General features: G+C 37.9%; 1 protein-coding gene across 1 annotated transcript in view; it reads left to right on the top strand.

Moving 5' to 3' along the window:
- Positions 1-214: 214 nt before the first annotated feature.
- LOC124612597 (kinesin-like protein KIF11-A) overlaps positions 215-23,603 on the top strand; it is a 231,033-nt gene continuing 207,644 nt past the window's right edge. The window contains exons 1-3 of the mRNA XM_047140884.1: positions 215-378; positions 17,220-17,367; positions 17,464-17,613. Coding sequence (XP_046996840.1) covers positions 323-378; positions 17,220-17,367; positions 17,464-17,613 — 354 coding nt within the window. The 5' untranslated portion in view covers positions 215-322. The remainder of the gene's footprint in view (positions 379-17,219; positions 17,368-17,463; positions 17,614-23,603) is intronic.

The raw sequence follows: 23,603 nt of genomic DNA on the forward strand, positions 1-23,603 counted from the left end.
AAGTATTATATCTTTTATAAATATGTTTGTCACCTCTAATTGATTGCTGTATGAAATTTGTTCCTGGTTCCAACGTTTGGGTTTCGGTTTCGTTTGCATTTAACTCTTGTTATGGATCTGGTTACATATGTGATTCGATATCTATCGATTTGAGAATCGAATATTTACATCACCCGCCACAGTTTGTGTGATGGTCGTTGTTTGTTGCAGCCAATCGGAGCGCTTGCTGCAGATCGTACACAGTTTGAAAATACGTGCTGAACTGATAGTTGTTTCCGTTGACGGTTGGCCAACTATTGATTGTTTTTGGTTTGTGTACATCATGAATTCCAAGAAGAAAGAAAAAAACCAGAACATTAAAGTTTTTGTTAGAGTTAGGTATGTACTGATTTCGGCGGATAGCTTGATTTGCCGGGTAAATGTCATGTCTACCAATGTGGACCATGGGGGTTTAAAGTTTAGTTTTCTTCCCTTTTGCTACGCTAATCGCTGTTTGCAAGCCAATTTATGCAATTTGCAGTGCGCCGAGTAAATTGGTTGCCAACATTTTGTGCAACTAAAGACTTCGAATTGCAAATCTGAATTTAAACTTTTTGTTTCTCTCTTCCAAAATGTTTGAATTGTTTGTAATGGAATAGTAATGCTGTGGTGCTTTAACAAGCAATGTTTTGTTTAACTGAAACTGGTACAGGGACATGATGCATCATTAGTTATTCTGTAACAGAACTGCCTTTTTATATTTGTTTCGAATTAATTTTATTTATTGTTGTACACCTTTGTGTAATATTGGTAAGTGAAAGTCTATGGAGCTAAGATGTTAGCGGGTGAAATGTTATGTTAGGCCTTGGCATGATGAACCGGTGGTGAGACTTTTGGTTCTCTCTCTTTGCTCATGTTGCAGTTACGCTGTCTGTTTACGTCTTTACTAATGAACACAACTATTATTGCAATTGTATGACGCTGGAAATGTCGGCCTGTACTGAGTTAGTTGAATCCTTTGATGCAACCCCCCCCCCCCCCCCTCTCTCTCTCTCTCTCTCGTGGGACTGAATATAAAAATTTGATTTCTGTACATCTTATACACCTGTATGGTAGCAAAGCACTGTAAAAATTTGAACACTGATATTGTGACTGTGAACAAGTGCGTGAATTTTTGGAAGTGAGGAAATGATTAAACTAAAATTGATCTTACGAGTGTTGCCAAATTCACATCATATGGGCTAGATGTAATTAACTTTTAGTGAAGTTAAGGCACGGAATTATGTGAATAAACTCGAAAATTTACTTAACCAAACATTTGTATAATCTTGAGATTTAAAATAATCGTTTTCTATTAGGCCTAACATCCTTCTCAGATGTGCTTTCTAATCCTAATGGTAATTGTTAAGAACACTTATTTCTTCAGATAGCTTTTGTGACCCAGAATAAGACCTCCCAGGTGCTGTGGTAAGTGCAACACTGAAAACATTCTTAATAAGTTTTATTGGTATCCGAACTTTGCTAGTAGATTTCTTGAATGACATTCTTGAGCCAGCAGGGTGGTAAAAATGCACAAAAATATCATTGTTTTCCATGTCTATTACTTCAAGCTGTGCAAGTCACCATTGTCCATCGTACACACATGCCACTATAATCATTCAGTGTTGAAGACAGAGATGTGATTTGACTGGCACAATGAGCCTTATAAATTGTAGTTTCTGTTGTTACATAACATGAAGTAAGTTTTCTTCAATGCCATGCACACAATGTGGAATTGCCTTGTCCCTTCTATTGCTATACAGTTTTCAAATCTTGTTTGGAGTGTTTTTATGTGAATTACCTCTTCTTTCTTGATGACGAAATAGGTGATGCCTTTAATATTATCTTAGCAAAAGACATACATGTCCCCTAATGTAATAATTAGGTCTTTGTAGACTGGCTTTACTCACCTCATGTTTTATTGTGCGCCCTACTACATTGCATGCATTTTTTCTGTGACAAGAGACAAAAAAGCGCCATTTGGCCTCCAATCCAAGATCTACTTTGTGGTTGCAAAGATTTTTTTTTGTGTTATCTACAACTTCCACCTGAAAAGTATATGAGCTTGTCAACTTCGAGCAACTTTTCTTTTACGTAATTTGTTACATACTTTTGAAACACATGACCAACTGCAGTGTTTTGCTCCACATAGTCTCTTAGAATGCAAATTGAAGAACTGCAAGCTATGTGTCTCATTTTTGAAGTACAGAACAAATAGATGCACTGTTGCCTGGTCATTGACCCAACGGTACCCTTGTATTTCATCCTGTGCCCCTTCTAACTCCTCTTGAAGCTGTGGCTGTCACGATATGGACAATGAAGGAAATAACTGTCTGCAATGTATATCTCCCTCCAGATGGTGCGGTACCCCTGAACGTATTGGCTGCACTGATTGATCAACTCCCCAAACCTTTCCTACTTTTGGGAGATTATAACACCCATAAACCCTGGTGGGGTAGCACCACGCTTACTGGCCGTGGCAGAGATGTCGAAAATTTACTGTCCCAACTCGACCTCTGCCTCTTAAATTCTGGGGCTGCCACACATTTCAGTGTGGCTCATGGTAGTTATTCGGCCATTGATTTATCAGTTCGCATCTCAGGACTTCTCCCATCTATCCACTGGAGAGCACATGACGACCTGTGTGGTAGTGACCACTTCCCCATCTTCCTGCCACTCACCCAGCCTCGTGCCCATGGACTGCCTACCTATATGGGCTTTAAACAAGGCAAACTGGGTAGCCTTCACCTCTGCTGTAACAGTTGAATCTCACCCACGTGGTGCCATCGACATTGTGATAGAGCAGGTCACTATAACGATAATTTCTGTGGCGGAAAATGTGATCCCTCGTTCTGTGTGGTGTCCCTGGCGGAAGACAGTCTCTTGGTGGTCACTGGAAGTTGTTGAGGCAATTAAGAGTGTCGGCGAGCTCTACAGCGACATAAGCGGCACTCTCCCCTAGAACACCTAATAGCCTTTAAGTGGCTCTGTGCCCGTGTTCGTCTGCTTCTAAATCGACGGAAACAGGAGCGTTGGGAGAGGTGCATGTCGATCGTTGGGTGCCATATGTCACCTTCCCAAGTCTGGATGAAGATTGGACGTCTTTTTGGGTACCAGACCCCAACAGGTGTCCGTGGCGTTAACATGAATGGCGTGCTCTCTACCGATGCAAACGAGATTGCAGAGCACTTTGCTGAGCACTATGCTTGAGCCTGTGTCGGAGAACTGTCCCCCAGCCTTTCGCACCCTCAAACGGTGGATGGAAAGGAAAGTCCTCTTGTTTGCTACATGCCACAGTGAACCCTATAACACCCCATTTACAGAGGGGGAGCTCCTCAGCACCCTTGCACATTGCCCCGACACAGCTCCTGGGCCGGATTAGATCCACAGTCAGATGATTCTTGTCTGACTACAAGCAAAATCTTCTCGTCATCTTTAACCGGATGTGGTGTGATGGGGTCTTTCCAACGCTATGGCGGGAGAGCACCATCGTTCCGGTGCTAAAACCTGGTAAAAATCTGCTGTATGTGGATAGCTATCAACCCATCAGCCTTACCAACGTTCTCTGTAAGCTGCTGGAACGTATCGTGTGTTGGCAGTTGGGTTGGGTCCTGGAGTTATGTGGTCTACTGGCTCCATGTCCGGGCGGCTTCCGCCAGGATCGCTCTACCACTGACAATCTTGTGTCCCTAGAGTCTACCATCCGAACAGCCTTTTCCAGATGCCAATGTCTGGTTGCCGTCTTTTTTTACTTACGTAAAGCGTACGACATGACCTGGCGACATATCCTTACCATATTGAATGAGTGGAGCCTCCGGGGCACGCTCCCGACTTTTATTCAAAACTTGCTGTTGCTCCATACTTCGCATGTCCAAGTTGGTGTGTCCCATAGCCCCCCACCCCACTTTATTCAGGAGAATGGCATTCTGCAGGGCTCTGTATTGAGTGTATCTCTATTTTTAGTGTCCACTAACGGCCTAGCAGCAGCTGTAGGACCGTCAGTCTCCTCTTCTCTGTATGCAGGTGACTTCTGCATTTCGTATTGCTCCTCCAGTACTGGTGTTGCTGAGCGGTGCCTACAAGGAGCAATTCACAAGGCGCAGTCACGGGCTCCAGGCCACGGCTTCCAGTTTTCAGCTGCGAAGTCGTGTCTCATGCACTTCTGTCTGCATCGTACCGTTCATCCGGAACCTGAACTTTATCTTAATGATGATCCACTCAGTGTAGTGGAGATGTATTGATTTTTAGGACTGGTTTTCGACGCCCGATTGACTTGGCTACCTCACCTTTGTCAGCTTATAAGCACCTAAATGCTCTCCACTGCCTGAGCAACATTAACTGGGGTTCAGATCGCTCTACACTGCTGCAGCTCTACAGATCCCTTGTTCAATCCTGCCTTGACTAAGAGTCTGGTTTATGGTTCGGCAGCACCCTCAATGTTGCATTTACTCGACCCAGTGCACCACTGTGGCATACACCTAGCGACGGGAGCTTTTAAAAACAGTCCGGTGACCAGTGTCCTGGTGGAGGGAGGAGTCCCCCCTGACGTGCTCAACTGGTTGCCAGTTATGTTGCACACTTTCGTAGTTCTTCTGAGAATCCAAAATACTGTCTCCTTTTCCCTCCTGTGGCAGTTCATCTCTTGCATCAGCGGCCCAGTTCAGGGCTCACGATTGCAATTCACGTGTGATCCCTTCTCTCCGAATTGGAGTCCTTCCTTTTACCACCTCTACTTGAGGTCCATCCATGTACACCCCATGGAGTAATCCCCGGCCGAGGCTTCGTCTGAACCTTTTGCATTGCCCTAAGGACTCTGTTAACCCCGCCACTCTCCGCTGTCACTTCCTCTCGATTCTTGACGTGTTCTGAGGCTCTGAAGTTGTTTACACCGACGGCTCGTTGGCTGATGGTAATGTTGGCTTTGCCTATGTCCACAGAGGCCACACTGAACAGCATTCCTTGCCCGTTGGCTGCAGTATGTTCACTGCAGAGATGGCCATATCTCGTGCACTTCAGTACATCCGTTCCTGTTCTGGTGAGTCATTTCTTCTCTGTTCTGACTCCCTGAGCGGCTCACAAGCTATCGACCAGTGCTACCCTCGCCATCCTTTGGTAGCGAACATCCAGGAGTCCATCTCTGCCCTGGAATGATCCAGTCATTCAGTGGTGTTTGTGTGGACCCCAGGCAATGAACTTGCTGACAGGCTGGCCAAACAGGATACACGGAAACCTCTCCTGGAAATGGGCATCTCTGTCTTACACCTCAAGGTTTTTAGGCTTTGGGAGACGGAGTGGCATAACAGTATGCACAACAAACTGCATGTCATTTAGGAGACTGCAAATGTGTGGAAGTCTTCCCTGCGGGCTTCTCGCAGGGAATCTGTTATTCTTTTTCACATTGGCAATACATGGCTCACACATTGTTACCTCCTTCATCATGAGGACATTTCTTCCTCAGATCCGCTAAACAATTCAGGAGCGACTTCTTTACCAGGACATTTATCAGAGAAACTCATCATTCAATCATAAATTGTTAGTAACAAAGAACATAAAATTTAGTAGGCCCTAACTCTTTGTGGTTGTTAACATCGAGTTTTGCATCTGCAGTCATCAGTTTGACATTTTGATGATACAAACAAACACATACAGCGTGTGATCTTGAGAAGTCGGCCAAAATACACCACTTCGGGCAAAGGTCACAAAATTTTGACCTTCACTTTTGCTTTCAGGATTAGCATTTTTGGAAGCTACTTGAAGTTCATCTCAGTTTTATAGCACTAGTCTTTCTGCTTTGTTAGTTTAACTCCATTTGTAACAACTCTTTTTTTTTCTATTTTTGCTACCAGCACACATTCTATTGTTTCCATTGTCATAAAAAAACTGTTGGATCTTTTCAATTACTTTGTCACTAATACCTTCTTGTTTCTTCTTTCCTAAAACTGGTGGAATGCTGTGCTCTTTCACTAATTTTCAGGTTAGTCTAAACAAATAATCAGAAATGGTGAACTTGTGAGCTATTTTTACTCTAGACCATGAGTCAGGGAGCAAACTTAAAATTTTAACTTTCTCCTCTTTAGGTGTCTCTGAACACTTATTTGATTCCTCAATTAAGCTCAAGTATTCAGTGATGAATGATTCTGGGGGTAGATTTCTTATTTCTTAGAAATACTGTTGGATCTGCATTATTAAAGCATGATCCTGTGTTTTCTGATTTTGTCTGAAACTCTTATCTTGCTTTCTCTTATTCTGCTACCATAGTGATTTTTTTTATTTTTAAAGAAGGGGATACCTCTAAATTAGAACAAGCAAAATCCAGTATGCTTGTAGCTTCCTCATTAGGAATATAAATGGTTTCATGACACACATTTTCAAATAACAATTTGGGCACAGGGAATATTTCCAGGAGTTACATAAGTTTCATTCTGGAAGCTGTTTTACTAGTGCTAAAGGGCAAATGTTCAAATTTTGTTTCCCTCAATCCCAAGTTTCATATCCTTCAAATCTTTTTAACAACTGGCTTTTTTATGAACGTTCAGTGGATCAGAGCATTTTTTCTAAAAATGTGATTGTACCTCAGTATATATTTTTTCTCGTGGTACAAACTGATGACATAGAATGACTTACTCGTAATGTAAACAAAGTTTGTGTATCTTCTTCAGACTCATTAACATTTTTTAAGTTTTTGGAACTGAACCAGTAACTTTTTTGTGACACTTCACTTACTATCTGTCCCATAGACATTTATTATTGAATTTTGAAATTATTTTAATTAAAAATTGCACTCATGGCAGAAGTGCACAAAATATTCTACACTCTCAATGAAATAGTTACATCCACTCTGACAGAGGTTTCTGAATAGACTGACAACAATGCCACACCCAGCAAATGTAATGGGGTACACAGTTGATGTACATATTTGTCACTGACTTCTGGGCTCCTGTGAAGACTTGTTATTCTACATTCTACCCATTGGGCTCTTGTACACACTTGTCTTGAGGTCTAATCTCGTACACAGAACTGTAGCCTTCTCAACAATAGAGAAATTTCGTGCGTATACTATTTCAGTTTTTTTCATTTTGAACTTGTGAGAATAATGCAATTTTTTTAAATTATTATTTTTTTAACAGAACTAAAGCAAAAACTCCTGTTTAATATTTTGTTATTTAGATAATTAATACCAACTAAATATAGGGTGATGGTGTTAACTAAATATTGTACAACTACACATTATTATAATGAAACAATAAACCATTTAAATAGGCAACAACTGTAAGATAAGTTGTAGTGTAATGTGAATTATTTCCTCAGTTTCAAAAGTTCATATCTTTGTTCAGTCAAATATCAATGTTGAAATTTTTGCAATACTTTATCATATAGATGTAAAAAATGTACTAAAATCAAATTTTTATGGTCAATCCCACCAGAGATAACTAGCTCCAAACTTAACAATAAATAAAGATTTTCAAATTTCAAAAATTAGGGAAACATTTGTCAGTGTTCTTTCTCTATGTAAGGCCAGTAGTTTGTCATCTAACTAGAGAAAAAAATACTATGATAAATAATTCCTTGGTTGTTAGTTTTGGGTCTAAAAGGTGAATTTTCTAAATTTCCAATACCCAACTTTGGAGGTAATTTTTGAACTAAGCATATTTTGGGTAATAAACAATGTTGTAGAGGAGACTTTCCTCAAAACAATTTGCTGTGCTGTAACTTAACCCAGTGCAGATATATTCAAACTAACAGTAGTGTCTCCAAATTCGAAAAAAATCATGAGCTTACAAATAAAGTTGGTCACCATATAGTGATGGGGCAACATAATTTTTCTTAAAAACTGTTTCGAATTTCTCAGTTTCATGGTAATCACATATACAAATAAACAAATATTTAAAATGGTCACGCAACTCTCATTATATCACTTTCTTGCACCTATCAGTGTGCATTTCAACTCTGGTTTCTGAGCTGTTTCTTCCGACATGCGCTTGGTCAACTGTTTGCTAAAGTACGCGTATCTCGACGGAAGAACATGTGCTGCATCCTGCTGTAAAAGATCAGGGTTTCTTTAATCATATTTATCCTAACTCTTGAGAAAATTTTTCATGTATACAGTAATTATGTTCAAAGTTGTAGTATTTCAGCAAACTGAACTTCATTGTTGGTGATAAACTATTACTGATTAAACTGTGCTTTGGTTGTTTTACTGCTGTCATCACACTATGGGAAAGCTAATTAAATAGGACCTACATTTGCTGTGCATAGAATAATTATTGCATATTGCTTTGTCAGTACTGGATGCAATAGGAAGCAAAACTAATTTTGTTCTGTCAGATACAGCCACAAGAAAATGGAAATAAAAAACATACATACATTCCCACTTGATAAACAAGAACAAAACCAAAACCTTACTAAAGACTCCACTTCAGACACTACAGTTTCTTTTCATTTTAATCTCTCATACCACATTGTTTATGGGCCAATTGCCCCCCCCCCCCCCCCCCTCCCATAACTGGAAAAGTTTCAAATACGGTTAGGAATACTCCTTACCAAATTGTTCAGATAAGCCTGTGGGATATTTCTCAATTCCTCCACAGCAGCCTCTATGTGGTCTCTAGTGGGACAGAAAGATTGCCAACTGCTCATTTTGGCAATGGGAGTATGCTCTGTTGTCAATCAGTGTGAACCTGACTCCAATATGTTCACCAGATGGAGCCACAATGTGTACAGTGATGTCATGATGCTTCACACCAGTCATCTTCCCATGTATTGGCACAAGAGGTGCCCCCAGGCTATACATAATTTCACCCCAAAACATGACAGAATTGCCTTGATAAGGGTGGCGGTCTATGATACAGTTGGAGTATAAATGTTGTCCTCGTTGCCTCCACACATGAATATCAATGTTGTCAGGATGGAGACGGTGGGTATCATCAGAAAAGGGCATGATGTCCCACAGCTGCCTAGTCCATAAAATGTGGTTTTGTGCCTGTGCGACACAAACCCCTCTCCAAAATAATCCCTGCTCACGGAGCCTATTTTGTATCGTTTGTGTTGACACTTGCCCTCCTGTAGTTGTTTAGAACTGTGGCCATAGATATGTCACATTGTGTTAAGAGTTCTACTCGCTGTTATATACAGCTATCAGTCCTGCAAACCTGTTGTGCTACTGTGATGATCCTCAACTCGTCCTGTCACTAGAAACCTGTTCCAGATTCTAGAGACATTACTTTGACTCAGGCCAACATTCACTGCGATATCTGCCTGTCTCATTTGTAACCCCCATTGGAGTGAGTATGCAGAGCCTTTGATCGTACATAATCATCCTGACGCAATACATCTCGTGATGATACAAAGCACAAGTAGCGCAATGTTTACAGATGTCGCGATTGCCATGGACTGCACGTACTGCCCCATCACAGTAGAAACGTGGACAGTTTCTGCTAGAATTACATTACAGACAAATCATTGTGTGGAAATTGTAGCTTGTTTCTGGATCACAGTGTGCAGTTTTACAGTTTTGTCAACGTGCAACATTTATTTTGGCCACTGTAGATAAATATTTTTAAGAGCTAGTTCAGTGGTGCGATTCGGATGCAACTTTGAAGGCAAATAAGTGTTTAATTACTTTTATCATACATAATTTTTTCGTACCTCTACATATCCTCTGTGTGTAGTGAAAAGTACTTCGTGTTGCACTCTTGTGTTAGACCTGTCACCTCCAATTTATTTTGCAAATGATGTGTGGAAAGAACTAGTGTCAAAAAGCTGAACTCAAAATTTGAACCCAACAAATTTTTACTTGCCGTGGAAAGTCTCTTGTCTGATGCACCCAAACACTTTCAGCATCTGATCCTGGGGTGTGAGGATCTCCTTCAGGGTCATTCCATGTAAATGGAGATATTTTGGTAGTTACTGAGGTGTCCATTTCAGAATTTAGTCATATTTGGCACATGGCTTAATTGTAAAACTGTGAATCCTTTTTTTTAATGAATTCAGGTTTTAAGGCTCAAGGGTGTGTACCTCATCATTAGTCTTGTATAAATTCCCTTCCTATTTTCAGAGATTTACTACTTAGTAATGAGTTGACCAACAGACCTCAACTTTTTATTCATCCAGTATGCAGTCCATATAATGTGTAAAAGTAGGGTACATCATTCAGATTGTGTATGAAAAATGTAGAAGAAGAAGAAGAAGAAGAAACGGAAAAAAACACTTCCTCCATGCTGTACTTTAAATTCATCTTGATTTTAAAATAGCATAGCTTTGAACAGGGAAATGGTACAGAACTCAGATTGTGCACTGTAACCATGTAGCCTTGGTATTAAGTATAAATAATAATGAAAAGCATCTGGCATTGAAATTGATAGTTCTTACTTTTGCTTGTAGATGACTCCCTCAGAAAAATATCAAATTTGATAAACATCGTTATGGGAGGGGAAGAGGGGTTATGTAGACAATTTAATCTCCATTTGATTTTTTGCTGAAATGTTTACATGTTGTTGTGGTCTTCAGACCAAAGACTGGTTTGGTGCAGCTCTCCATGCTACACTATCCTGTGCAAGCCTCATCATCTCAGAGTAATTACTGCAACCTACATCCTCTTGAATCTGCTTAGTGTATTCTTCTCCCGGTCTCACTTTACGACTTTTACCCTCCAAGCTTCCCACCAGTACTGAATTGGTGATCCCTTGATGCCTCAGAATTTGTCCAACATTATAGTCAAGTTTTGCCACAGATTCCTTTTCGTCTCAATTTCATTCAGTACCTCCTCATTTGGTACGCGATCTACCCATCTAATCTTCAGCATTCTTCTGTGGCACCACATTTCAAAAGCTTCTGTTCTCTTCTTGTCTGCACTGTTTATCGTCCATGTTTCACTTCCATACATGACTACACACCATACAAATACCTTCAGAAATCAGAAGAGACTTACTGACACTTAAATCTATACTTGATGTTTACAAGTTTCTCTTCAGAAATGTTTTTCTTGTCATCGTCAGTCTTCTACATTTTATATTGTCTCTACTTCAAGCAACATCAGTTATTTTGCTGCCCAAATAACAAAACTCATCTGCCATGTTAAGTATGTCATATCTTCTAATCTAATTCCCTCAGCATCACCTGATTTAATTCGACTACATTCCATTATCCTTGTTTCGCTTTTGTTGATGTTCATCTTATATACTCCTCTTTTTTCCATTCTTTCAACTGCTCTTCAAAGTCTTTTGCTGTCTCTGATAGAAGTACATCGTCGGCAAGCCTCAATGTTTTTATTTCTTCTCATTGAATAACATAGGGGATATGCTGCAACCTTGTCTCACTCCCTTCTCAAACAATGCTCCCTTTTTGTCCCATCTGGTTTCTGTACAAATTGTAAATAGCCTTTCGTTCCCTGTCTTTTACTGCCACCTTCAGAATTTGAAAGAGAGTTTTCTCTCTTGTGTGCAGAGAAAAATATCATAACTCATTTTATTAATTGGTGGAGAATAAGATGAAAATGCCACTCTCACACAGTGCCTATATGCAGCACTTCAGGATATTGGTAAAAAAAAGTGAGTTCCTTGAAAAAAATTGTAACTAAAATATTTGTGTTTGACCTGTTGTTCAGAACTGTAAACCGATGAGAGCTGAAAACAATTATCAATACATTTTTTTAAATGTATATGTTGTATTTCACTATTAAATGTCTTTTCAGTGTAAGAGTTAAGAGACAGCTTGATGCGTAAATATGGTGATGCACCCTTATCCTGTCATCATAAAATGGAGAGAGAACTTCCGTGAAACAAACACACACACACACACACACACACACACACACACACACACACACACACACACACACACACACACACCACACACGGAGAGACAATTCTGCGAAAATATCAAATGCAAAATGAAATATATATATATATATATATATATATATATATATATATATTTTTTTTTTTTTTTTTTTTTTTTTTTTTTTTTTTTTTTTTTTTTAAAAAACTCTTCCACCCTCCATGTAACATCGTTTTGATTGATATCATGATCCACACACAAAAGAATTTTACTTCAAGGTGAGAAATGTGATCTCACCACAGCACTTATTGTGAAGTTTATGTAACCATGCACTGTGAGTTTGTAACAATGGGACAACCACTTCACATATAACTTTTTAGAAGGGAACCCAAGCAGCATCTCTCCTACTGGGTCATGAAAACAAGTGATTCAGTAGAACCATAAACTTTATCTCTAGTTCATGTGGTAAACAGTACATGTGTCCTATGTACCAGTGTTTGTCTACATACTGGCCCACTTGCAGCTGTTCCAACAAAGCATTTTCACGAGCTGCCATGGCAACAGTGGTCCCATTAGCATCTGCCAAAAGTCTCTTCATTAGATAGGTGTTAATAGCAGTAAGTAGAAATGCATGGTTCATAAGACTTGATCATCTGCAAAGAAACGAAGACATGCTAACGCCTTGTATTTTGCTGAGTTTGTGTACAACTCTTTCAGATGAACTAAAATCTCATATTTACATGTGATCCTTCTTGGTATGTGTGACAGAAATGTAATCTTCCTTTCCTGCACAAAGTTTTGAAAAATTGTCACTATGTCTTGTTTCACAGCTTCAGGTAACATCTTTTGACCACTCCTGCATTCTGGAGTAGAAATTGCACCACTACTCTCTTTACTTTTTCTTTGCTAAATGTACCATATGCTCTTTAGTATTAAAGTATCTATTAGTCTGACAGTGCTCCATGAAGTTGGAGCATGTGTTAAAAATTGAATCTGCACACTAAATTTCTGAGTGAGAAACTCCATCACATCAGAAGAAAGCTTTGCAGTGTTCGCATGAGCACTTCACAGAACACGGTCATTAATTTTGTTTGTATCTTCCCAGGACACAAAACATGATTGCCCCCATGCATTTCTAGTCACTGCTATCAATGCCTTTCTAATGCAGAGACTTTCAGTAGATGCTAATGAGGCTGCGGTTGCTATTACAGCTCGTGAAAATGCTTTATTGGAACATCTGCAAGTGGAGCAGTGTGTAGCTTTGAAATGAGATGAAAAATGGTGCAGAAGACCACACGCACTCACTCTTACACACTGAACTCTTGGTTGTCGTGCCATTGATCTGTAGTGCAAGCCATGGTCTTCTAGGTTATGTTGGAAGGTGATAGTTTGGTAGCGAGTTGGCAAAGCCAACAAATGTGAAAGCAGAAAATCTGTTGGTGATAATGAATTGATCAGTAGCTAAGCCTAATGTTTCTACGCCATATTGAAAAGTGCTAATGTGGTCCAATATGTAACTTCTACACATATCCCAGTTATTGCATGAACTTAAAGATGTTGAGATTAACTGCATGGCTCCTGCTGAATTGCAATATTCTCATGGTACAGTAGAAAAGATGCTATTTGTGTACCCTTTTACAATTTTATATGTAAGGTGTATGTCCCATTATTACAAACTTGCAGAACGTAGTTGTACGATCCTGACAATAAGTGATTTGGAAAAATAACATGTTTCGCTGTTAAGTAAACTTCCTGTGTGCGTGTGTGTGGACCATGACGTCAATCAAAGCAATGTTACATGAAGGGTGGAAGAGTTTTAAAACTAAAATTTCCTTCTTTATATTGGATGTTTTTAATGAAACTGTTCTTTGCACAATTCTCTCTATATAAGTGTGTGTGCGCGGGCGTGTGCAAGAAGTAGAAAAAGAAAAAGGACACTATAAATGATAAGTAGCCGTCAGGAAGAAATGCCCTTCCTCGGTACAGCAAGTTGGAAATCTAAAAAACTTGCTTTGATCTTCTTTCCTTTCATTCTTTGTGCTTAAGTGTAAACATTTACCAACTTTTAATATTTTAAGTATTGTCCCATCCCTTATTTTAATTGATAAATTGTACATTGTAGCAGTAAAGACCTTAAAAAGTACTTTTCTTATAAGTTCCCAGATTTATAAATGTCCTGCCCACTGGGCGTTCGGCTGCCCCACATTACTAGGTCTCTGATTACAGTACAGAGACTCCTTGAGGTGAGGTGGAACTGATTTTATAAGAGAATGAAGGCATTGTCAGTGTAGATGGCTATGGCAAGGGGATTGACAACTGCAGTTTGTCATATTCATTGGCATTGAATGTGAGTTTACTATAGAAAGCCTGCATAAATTTATTTACATAATTGAATTACCTTTACATAATTCTTTAATCATTGCTTCACAAACTACATTAACTATGAGGTATAGCAGGTTTTGAAATAGTGAATGAATATGAAAAGCTTTGAAGGGAAGCTCTTGTTAAAAACAGAGTAAGAAATTTCTTTCTTGGAAACAAATGGCTCTGTCCTATTTATTAGAATTTCATTCACATGTTAATATTGCAGTAGAGTAATGCTCCAGTGTCATATCATTTTCATCACATCTTCCATTGTAGTGTGGTTTTGCCCCCTAATGACAATGGCTTTGTCTTAGTCTGCTTATATGATAGAAAAACTTTTATGCTCAAAATACCTTATTCTTATGTTTTTAGGTAGGAAATATTACTGGTCATAATCCGAAAAAACAAGGAGGTAATAAGCTACCCCTGTAGTGCCTTGAGAATTTCGGTGTAAATTCTAGACACATACGTATTTCCAGCGTCTCGAACGCACGCCCTTGTAAAGATGGGTGTGTGAAAGTGGAACTGTGTCTACTGCACCACGATTATGTGTGTGCACAGCACAAGGTGTGCAGCACGCCCAGCACAAAGAGCAAATGCGACATACTCCGTGACAGTGCTACTTCAGTCATTATTGAGAACAGTTGAATGTTGTAAAAGAAAACACACTTATTCACTTACTAGCCTATTGTATTTGTTATAAAGTATGTAAGAGTATCTGTTGGACCAGTAATTGTTGGACTTACAAAAATGAATCATTTATATGGTGTCTTGTTTGTGGGAGTGAACATACAGTGAGATTGGTTTAAAAGTATCCTGAGTGTACGGAGTTTAAAAAGTTCCTCCAAAACAGCATCTTATCTTCAGAGAAGAAGCTGGGCAGACAATCGCAGCCGGCTATCCTGAAAAGAAGATCGGCGAAACAACTCCACTTAATCTCAATAATAAAGTGGGAGTGTGAGTCAGGCACACCAGCACCACACTGCTCCCTCTAGTCACTGAAAATCGCCAAACCCTAACCTTCTGTCCGCCATCTGACTGGTAGGGTGTGGTTTAGATTTGCTGGTTCCTGAACCACTGGATGATTTAAATTCTGTTCTAACAGAAATATTTTCTGATGTACAATCTGATTGAGATGAACCAGATGATGATGAATTCCATTGTAATACAGAAAGTCTAGAACCCAAATTGTTTACTAAGACTGAGCTTAACAATTTGGTCAGTGATCTGGGCTTAACAAAGGAAAAAGGTGAATTGTTTGGCTCTAGATTAAAAGAAAAGAACTTATTGCAGTTGGAACCAGCATATATGTGTATAGAAAGAGAGAGCAGCAATTTTCCAAGTTTTTCAACAAGACGGTGATTTAGTGTACTGCTCAGACATTTCCAGTCTGATGGGAGTTTGGTATTGAATACAAAAAAGGAAGACTGGAGGGTGCTTATTGATTCATCCAAAACTAGTTTAAAGGGTGTTTTATTACACAATGGTAACATGTTTGCATCTATACCTGATGGGAATTCTATACATATGAAAGAAAGCTATGAAAACCTAGAAATAGTGCTAAATAAAATAGGCTGTTCTGCTCATGGTTGGGTGATATGTGGCGATCTAAAAGTAACATGCATGCTCCTTGGTCAGCAAGGTGGCATTACCAAATTTCCATGTTTCTTGAGTGAATGGGACAGTAGGGCTAGGGATCAACACTGATACAGAAAGGACTTGCCAGTGAGGGAGCCTTTAAAAACTGGTGAGAACAACATTCTACTCAAAAACCTTGTCGAGCCAAAAAACATATTCCTACCAACTCTACATGTAAAGTTAGGCCTAATGAAACAGTTTGTAAAGGCTTTGCCTAGAGATGGACTGTGTTTTAAGTATCTCTGCCAAAAGTTTACACACCTTTCACAAGCTAAACTAAAAGGAGGTGTCTTTTTCAGACCTGACATTAGAAAATTGATGTTTGATGTTAACTTTGAATCCACAATTACCTTAAATGAGAGAGAATGATGGGTATCATTCAAGCAAGTCGTTACAAAGTTCTTAGGAGATGAAAAAGACCCAGAATATGTTTCTATTGTAGCTGCAGTGTTAAAGAAGTTTATAACTTTACGATGTTTAATGAGCCTGAAAGTTCACTTTTTGAACAGTCACCTTGATTACTTCCTGGACCATATTGGAGATGTTAGTGAGGAGCAAGGAGAGCGTTTTCACCAGGACTTAAAGTGATGGAAAAAAGCTGCCAAGGCTGCTGGAACACCAACATGATGGGGGCCAGCTGTTGGTCACTTCACCAAGAAGTGCAGCAAGCAACTCATCGTAGAAAAAGTTACACTGAAGCTTCAAAGAAATTAGAAAAAGATAATTCAAACCAATTCCAGCTGAAAAGTGAAACCCCTATTAACATGTATCATTGTTTTAAGTAGCTTACTGTAAATACAAACTATGCTTATGTTGTAACAAAGCGTTTCATTAATTTCCTCATTTACCGTATGGCATAGGATTTGTATACTATATAATAAAAAGCATATTGCTTGAAAACTACGGGTGATACAAAAAACTAAGGGTAGATTTGGATTCGGCTCAAAAATCTTTAAAGATAAGCTATCAAATCAAAGTTTTTTTTTTTTTTCATTTGCCTGTGATTAATGTAGCACTAATTCATCCTCTCTGTCAGACTTTGTGTTGTACTAAAGGGAGTACCGAACATGAAATTTTGTCACTAGTGTGGAGCAGGACACAAACAACAAACATGGTTGGAAACTTCTTGCACACTTCATCGAAAACAATGTTGCAAATAGATGTTTCTACTCATCATAAATATCACTTTAATTACTTTAGTAGTAGTATTTCTTCTTTAAATTCTCTCGTGTCATAGGAGTTTAACCATACTTATTTGAATGTAATTTTAAACTTTAACAGTTAATATTATCTGATCACAGGCAGTGCTAAATGATGTCCAGCTTTCTTTGCTTTCTGTCTTTGATTAATACAATCATTTTCAGTAGGCATTTTTGATACAAAATATAACGTGCAGTTGATGAAAAAAAATTGACCCTCTACAGGCCAATGAACAACTTGGAAAAACATCAGAGAACTACTAATGTCGTTGAAATTTCTGGTTCAAAAGAAGTGAAAATCAGCGAAAGGACTTCGGATAAAGTAACAAAAACTTTTACCTTTGACAGTGTTTTTGGACCCAGTTCTAAACAGGTAATAGCTTTTGTTTCTTTGATATTACAGAATGGAGTTATGTTCTATTTCATTGCCTTTCTATCAGTAATTTGTAACTTTTTCTGTTGCTTGTAGATTGATGTTTATAACTGTGTTGTTAGTCCATTGATTGATGAGGTGTTGTCTGGCTACAACTGTACAGTATTTGCTTATGGCCAGACTGGCACAGGAAAGACATTCACTATGTTAGGCGAAAAGGGGAACGCTTTAAGTTCGTGGCAAACTGTAAGTAAAATTAATTTTTGTTATTAACTCTATTTAATGTTAGTTCAAATATTAGATAAGAATTTTTGTAGCAAGTGAAACCTCTGGCTTACACCTTCTTAATTGAAGGTACTGGTACTAGATGTTTAAGGCTGATTCCATGTCAAGTGGTCTAGAGACTCCCACATGACGATAATGGATTTTGATGGAGTTTTGTGTGAACATTTGTACATGTTCTCAGTAGACACTTGTAATGTTTCATGAACATTATTTTGATACTTAAGGTGATAATCATTTATTTGACCCTATAATACAGCTGGCAGCTAGTACCCATGAGTTTTCAGCAACTTTGAGACATAATATCTGTATGAGTATTTTCTTGAAAGAAAGAAAAAGGCTAGGCCCTATTGTACAACTTTTTTGACTCTTAATGAAATAATTAACAAAAATTTTAATGTTTTTCATGTAGATAGCTTTAAGCAAAATTGGCCAAAAAATAGCAGCTTGGAAAAATGTGAGGTGTAGCTTTTTATAACTCTGGCCAAGTGAGTGTGTAATAAACTGAAACTTTGTATGTTACAACTTGCCAACAAAAGGTCTTAGAATATAAAATTTAATTCTCTTACTACTTTCCACTAGTTTACAAGTTGATGGCAAAGTTGACAACTTTAGTAAAAATGACAAAAATTCATATTTTATCCCACTTTTACAAAAAATTATATTCTGCATACTCTTTTTCAACCATTCTCATTAGTAAGGCCATGTTCCAAACCACCTAATGCTTGATTTGCTTTTGTAATGCAAACATAAGAGGCCAGAAGTAGATGTTGTCTCTTTTAGGTCTGAAGTTTATGTCCACTCTAAGCTACTTAGTTTAGAAGTCTCATTTGCTGGGCAGATTGTCACCGACTGAGCTATAATAACTGCAATAAAGACAGATCTGGAACACCACACTTGTCACTCCATGATGACCAATAAAACAAATTTGCTGGGCTATGTGGGTGCATATATGCACAGACACAACCGGGAAAAATATCGGAATTTTTTTAGAATTCTAGAAATTTTTCATTTTAGTTTACAGTTAAAATTTGTGGTTTTGACAGCTAGGAACTGATACTGTAACAGAGAATTTTGCTATATCCAACTACTGTGAGTATGCCGCAGCAATGAAACATAAATGACAGGAAAAAAGTAAAAAATAATACTTAAGTTACAAAGGAAATGAGCAGTTGGCAGCAGGTTCATGCTTGTGCGCTTGTACAGCTGAGACACTTATGAGCAGTACTTTCTCCTGTTTCTGGCTGTGTAGCTGAATCAGCAGTAGCAACAAACAGTCAGATGCTACCAGGAGAAGTTTTTCTGGCACCCCCTAGCTGCTGGATTCATGCATGCGCAGACCAGTCTTCAGTTATAGTGGTGAAGGGGGTAGTCTCCATGTGACCTGTGTTTACATGTAGTGATTTTGTTGTTTTCTCTTGGTTTACAGCTCTCACGTCAAATGAAAACTAAATGAATTTCTGTGGCCGGGAGCTGTCAAGTGAATTAAAATACATTCACATAATCACGGAAGGCTAAAATTGTTGTTAGTTTCAGTTTTCTGATCTCGTTCACGTTTTTGGCAGTCATGCATTAATGGTCTTGCAGAACAATGAAGTCATTTTTGTTGATTCTTGAAAGAAATTTGGCTGTTATTAATATTTTCAACAGAAGTAGTCAATTTATTTGAAATGAATTTTTTAATTTCACAATGTAGGCTAGTTTCAACTGTTCACTGAATTTAATGTGCATGTTTTCATCTTCTGGTACATATAAAAGAGCCAAACACTAGACAATACTGTATTGGTACTCCAAGAAAATTTGCCCCAAAAACCGCAATGGGTCATCATTCCATGTCAAATCAACACACCTATTTTACCTCACCCTCTTAGATTTTGCTGAAAGTTTGTGTACTTATAGTGGGCACTGAGACTAAGAAAAATACCAAATTTCAATTTTTTTATCTCAAACAATTCCTGAAATATGGCTATGTAAACTTTTCAAAAACCAGCCAAAAATGTGTGAATGGACTTTTTTAAATTGTCCTAGGAGCTAGATAACTGGGAAAGGTGTCTTTTGGCATGCTCTTTCCAGGGATATACAACAAAACTTAGCTTCTAATTAATAACCCTTTTCAAAATGGTAATTAATAAATCACATGGCAAAATATAAATCTGGGATGATGATGGGTTCATTGTTAAAAAAAATTATTCCGGACTCTTGTTTTTCACTAACGGCCCTAGTTTGACCAAATTGACCTTTAACAAACAGGAATTTCTTTAGAATATGCTGAAAGGTAAGTAAAAAAAGTATTATAAATATCAAAACATCACCTTTTTAAACCAAAACAGATCAGCATATTTTATAATTAAGTTGATTGCTTATTTTAATTTCATACAACTTCACTAACAGTATATTAACCGATATAACAAAAACAAGAAAGTGAGCATTTAACTACAAACTGAAATAAAGTATGAATAAGTACAAGTATTTACATAATAGTTCTGGTCCATGATATTTGAAATGGAACTATTAAACAAATTAAATACGTAATGCTTGTTTTTGAGTAACAGGTATCGGTACATAGCTAAATTTAACGCAATAGGTACTAACAATAATTTTGAAACAACTTTCTATAAAATATACATAACACTAACCTGAGACAAAAATTAAGTTTTGAGTTGAAAGTAGTTTCCCAATAAATTGTCTTGGAACTTCACATATTACATTTTAATAAAGCTGACTGGGTTTGGTTTACATTACTTTCATTAAGAATGTATGTTCTCCCTGTCGGAGTAAATGGATTCACTTTTGTGAGAACATCCACAACTGACACCCACAGGGCATCTGCATGTGCAGGATAAGAGAATGACTTAGCTGGTCCACATGGATGAAGAAAAGTTATTTTCACTTCATCAAGTTCTTTGTTTTTTTCTAAAATGTACCCAAACCACCAGTTTCTGCCATATAATGTGGTGACATACTCGATACATCTTGTAACTTCAGTTTGTCTGGTGATGTTACTTCCCTCTCCTAACTCTGCATATCACCTGAGAAGTATTTGACTATTAATTTTGATGTAGTGTTGGGAATGAAAGCGTGAAATTGCTGTGTTCCTTTGATTGACAATGCCTCTTCAAGTCGGCTTTTTAAGAATATTTCTGAAGCAGTGTAGTCTTCTTGAGTGGAATATGCAAAATCACCATTTGTGGTATTATCTACTGCCCACTCAAATAGACCTCGTGCGGTTTGGATCTGATTTTGGTATGGCCTTTGCAAACTCGCACGAGCTGCCAGTCTTTACTGAACCCCCTACTCCATCACAAGGCCCTTTCCCTTGTGCTGTGGCTGAAAAGTGCCATTCAGCTTTTATGTTGAAGTCTTCCTCGTGAAGGCAAAGGTTCAGGAAGTTTTTCTTATTTTTATACTGAGTGGTATCTTTTGAAAATTATTTGTTAGATATGAAATTAGCTTCTTTTGGAAGGTGTAAACTGCAGTTGTATTGTGCTCCAGGCAATCAGAAACAATGGCAAAGCTCATATGCTCAATTTTGTCTTCCTGTTTGTAATATATAACAAAAGGATGAATGGTAATCTGTTGTCTCGTCCAGTGGAAACTCTGAGCTTCATCCTGTAGAACTATACTATAATTTTCTGAAAAATCACATATGACAAGAAATTCAGATTCCATAAGGTTTTCTCTTGTGGAATTAGGAATGTTCGTTGTTGCTTGGCAATGAAGTCATGCTGAATCAAAGTCGACATCTGACTACAAAATAAATCTATGAATTCTTCAGAAGTTTTCTGAACAATTTACGGATTACATCGGTCAACTGACATCCACTGTCGGAGCTGAACTTGTTCAATTAAGTTTTCATGAAAAGTCTTTTAAAATTTTACGTATGACAGTTTCTCCTGGGCAGTATTCCCAGTTTCCCATGTTACAATCAACTGATGATGGATTGCAAAGCATTTTTGCAATGCACTGCTTATAATTGTTTAAGCTGCTGTTTGTTACTGTATTTAGTTTGGCATTTTCTATCATTAATTTTATGTTTTGGTGAGTTGTGCACACGCAGACAGTGTGTGTGTGCCACTCCGGCCAGCTAATACACAATGTTTTGGTCTCAACTCAGCAAATTTAGAGAAACCTATTTTTATGTTAGGAAACTTGTCTTTAAAATGCTTGTAAGCTTCTTTAAGGTTTCGCAGAATAAATCTTTTTGATATTTTTGTTTTATTTCCTCTTGTTTCTGTAATTGTCACACAATCTTTAATACCTGGCATTGCCCTGCTAACTTCATCATTTTCATAAAATGAATGTATAGTTTTGGCAGTTTCTGTTGGTAAACTGGTTTTGGGTTTGGACCTTCCATGAATCCTTTCTCTTTCAAAATTTTTTTGGACTGCCCAACAATGCAATTAGGAGCATTAAATTCCCTCATTATTTTCCTGACACTCCACTTTTCAGGTAAACTTGTAAGAATCATTAGTGTTTTTGCTCTACTTATAGAATTTTTAAAGTTTCTTTTAAGATTTTGAAGAACGGATTCATTAGTATCAGTATCTGACGAAGAAGTTTCAGGAGCAACAAAAAGTTCACGTGTCATTGATGAGATTTTCTTCACTTTTGATTGACCGTAATGCCTAGATGTTAGTTTTCTCTTGTCAATTGGGGACTCACCTAGTTCTTGAAGTGTTGTGTTAAATGTTTTAACTGCTACTGAAGTTGGAGTGAACTCAGGGCCTTGGTCTCGGATGATTATCTCTGATCCAGAAGATTCTTCAACACTTTCATCACTGATGAGCTCTGGTGTATTTTTCAATTTGGTTACATCTCTCCTACATTTATCACAAGTCTTGGCACCACTTGGTATTTGAGGAAATAATTTGGACATCCATGTTGTGACATTTCTCAGTTTTTTTTCTGTCTCTAATAAAATGATTTGACTTCTTCAGTGGATTACAACACTGCACTCTTACAGCACTGCACTTTTTACTTGGTTCCATATTTATACAAAAACCACTTATAAACTGCCCTTCAGTGTATAGATGTACTTGAAAATGAACTATTAAATATAATAGATACAGACTGGTCAACACAGAGGTAACAATTGATTTGCACTAAAACCACAGTGCACAATAATGCTGTAGGCACACAAAGCCTTAGAAGGTAACAATGCAGATTACATCATCTCAACAATGGCTACAGTCTCTGAATTATTGTACAGACATCAAGCCCTATGTATACGGTCCTCTACTGGCGTACTACCTTACAAGGTCAGTTTGGTCAAACTAGGGCCATTAGTGAAAAACAAGAGTCCAGAATAATTTTTTTTAACAATGAACCCTTCATCATCACCCCACATTTATATTTTGCCATGTGACTTACAACAGTATGAAGTAGCTTGGAAATATTTTGAAAATTTTCAATTATGTGCTTCTTGTAAAAAAATTAAATCGGAATAATAATTACCATTTTGAAAAAGGTTATAAATTAGGAGCTACGTTTTTTTGTCTATCACTGGAAAGAGCATGAAAAATTATGCAAAATGACACCTTTCCCAGTTCTCTAGCTCAATTAGGGCAGCTGCTAGGGCAATTTAAAAAAAGTCCGTTCACACATTTTTGGCCAGTTTTTGAAAAGTTTACATGACCATATTTCATGAATGGTTTGAGGTAAAAAATTGAAATTTGGTATTTTTCTTAGTTTCAGCACCCACTATAAGTATACCAACTTTCAGCAAAATCTAAGGAGGTGAGGTAAAATTTTTATTCAAAGTGTGTTGATTTGACATGGAATGACTCCACTGAAAAGCTTAATATCGGGTATGGGCACACTTCATTACGAATCTTGACATATGAATGCGCACTTTAAGCCGAATTACGAATTTAGTACGGTTTACAAAATTCTGATGCTGTTGGAGTATCCTGTGATGTCCTGTTTCTTTTATGACATAATGTAAGAAGATGAAT

This window comes from Schistocerca americana, chromosome 1, assembly GCF_021461395.2.
Source record: "Schistocerca americana isolate TAMUIC-IGC-003095 chromosome 1, iqSchAmer2.1, whole genome shotgun sequence".
Classification (NCBI taxonomy): Eukaryota; Metazoa; Arthropoda; class Insecta; order Orthoptera; family Acrididae; genus Schistocerca; species Schistocerca americana.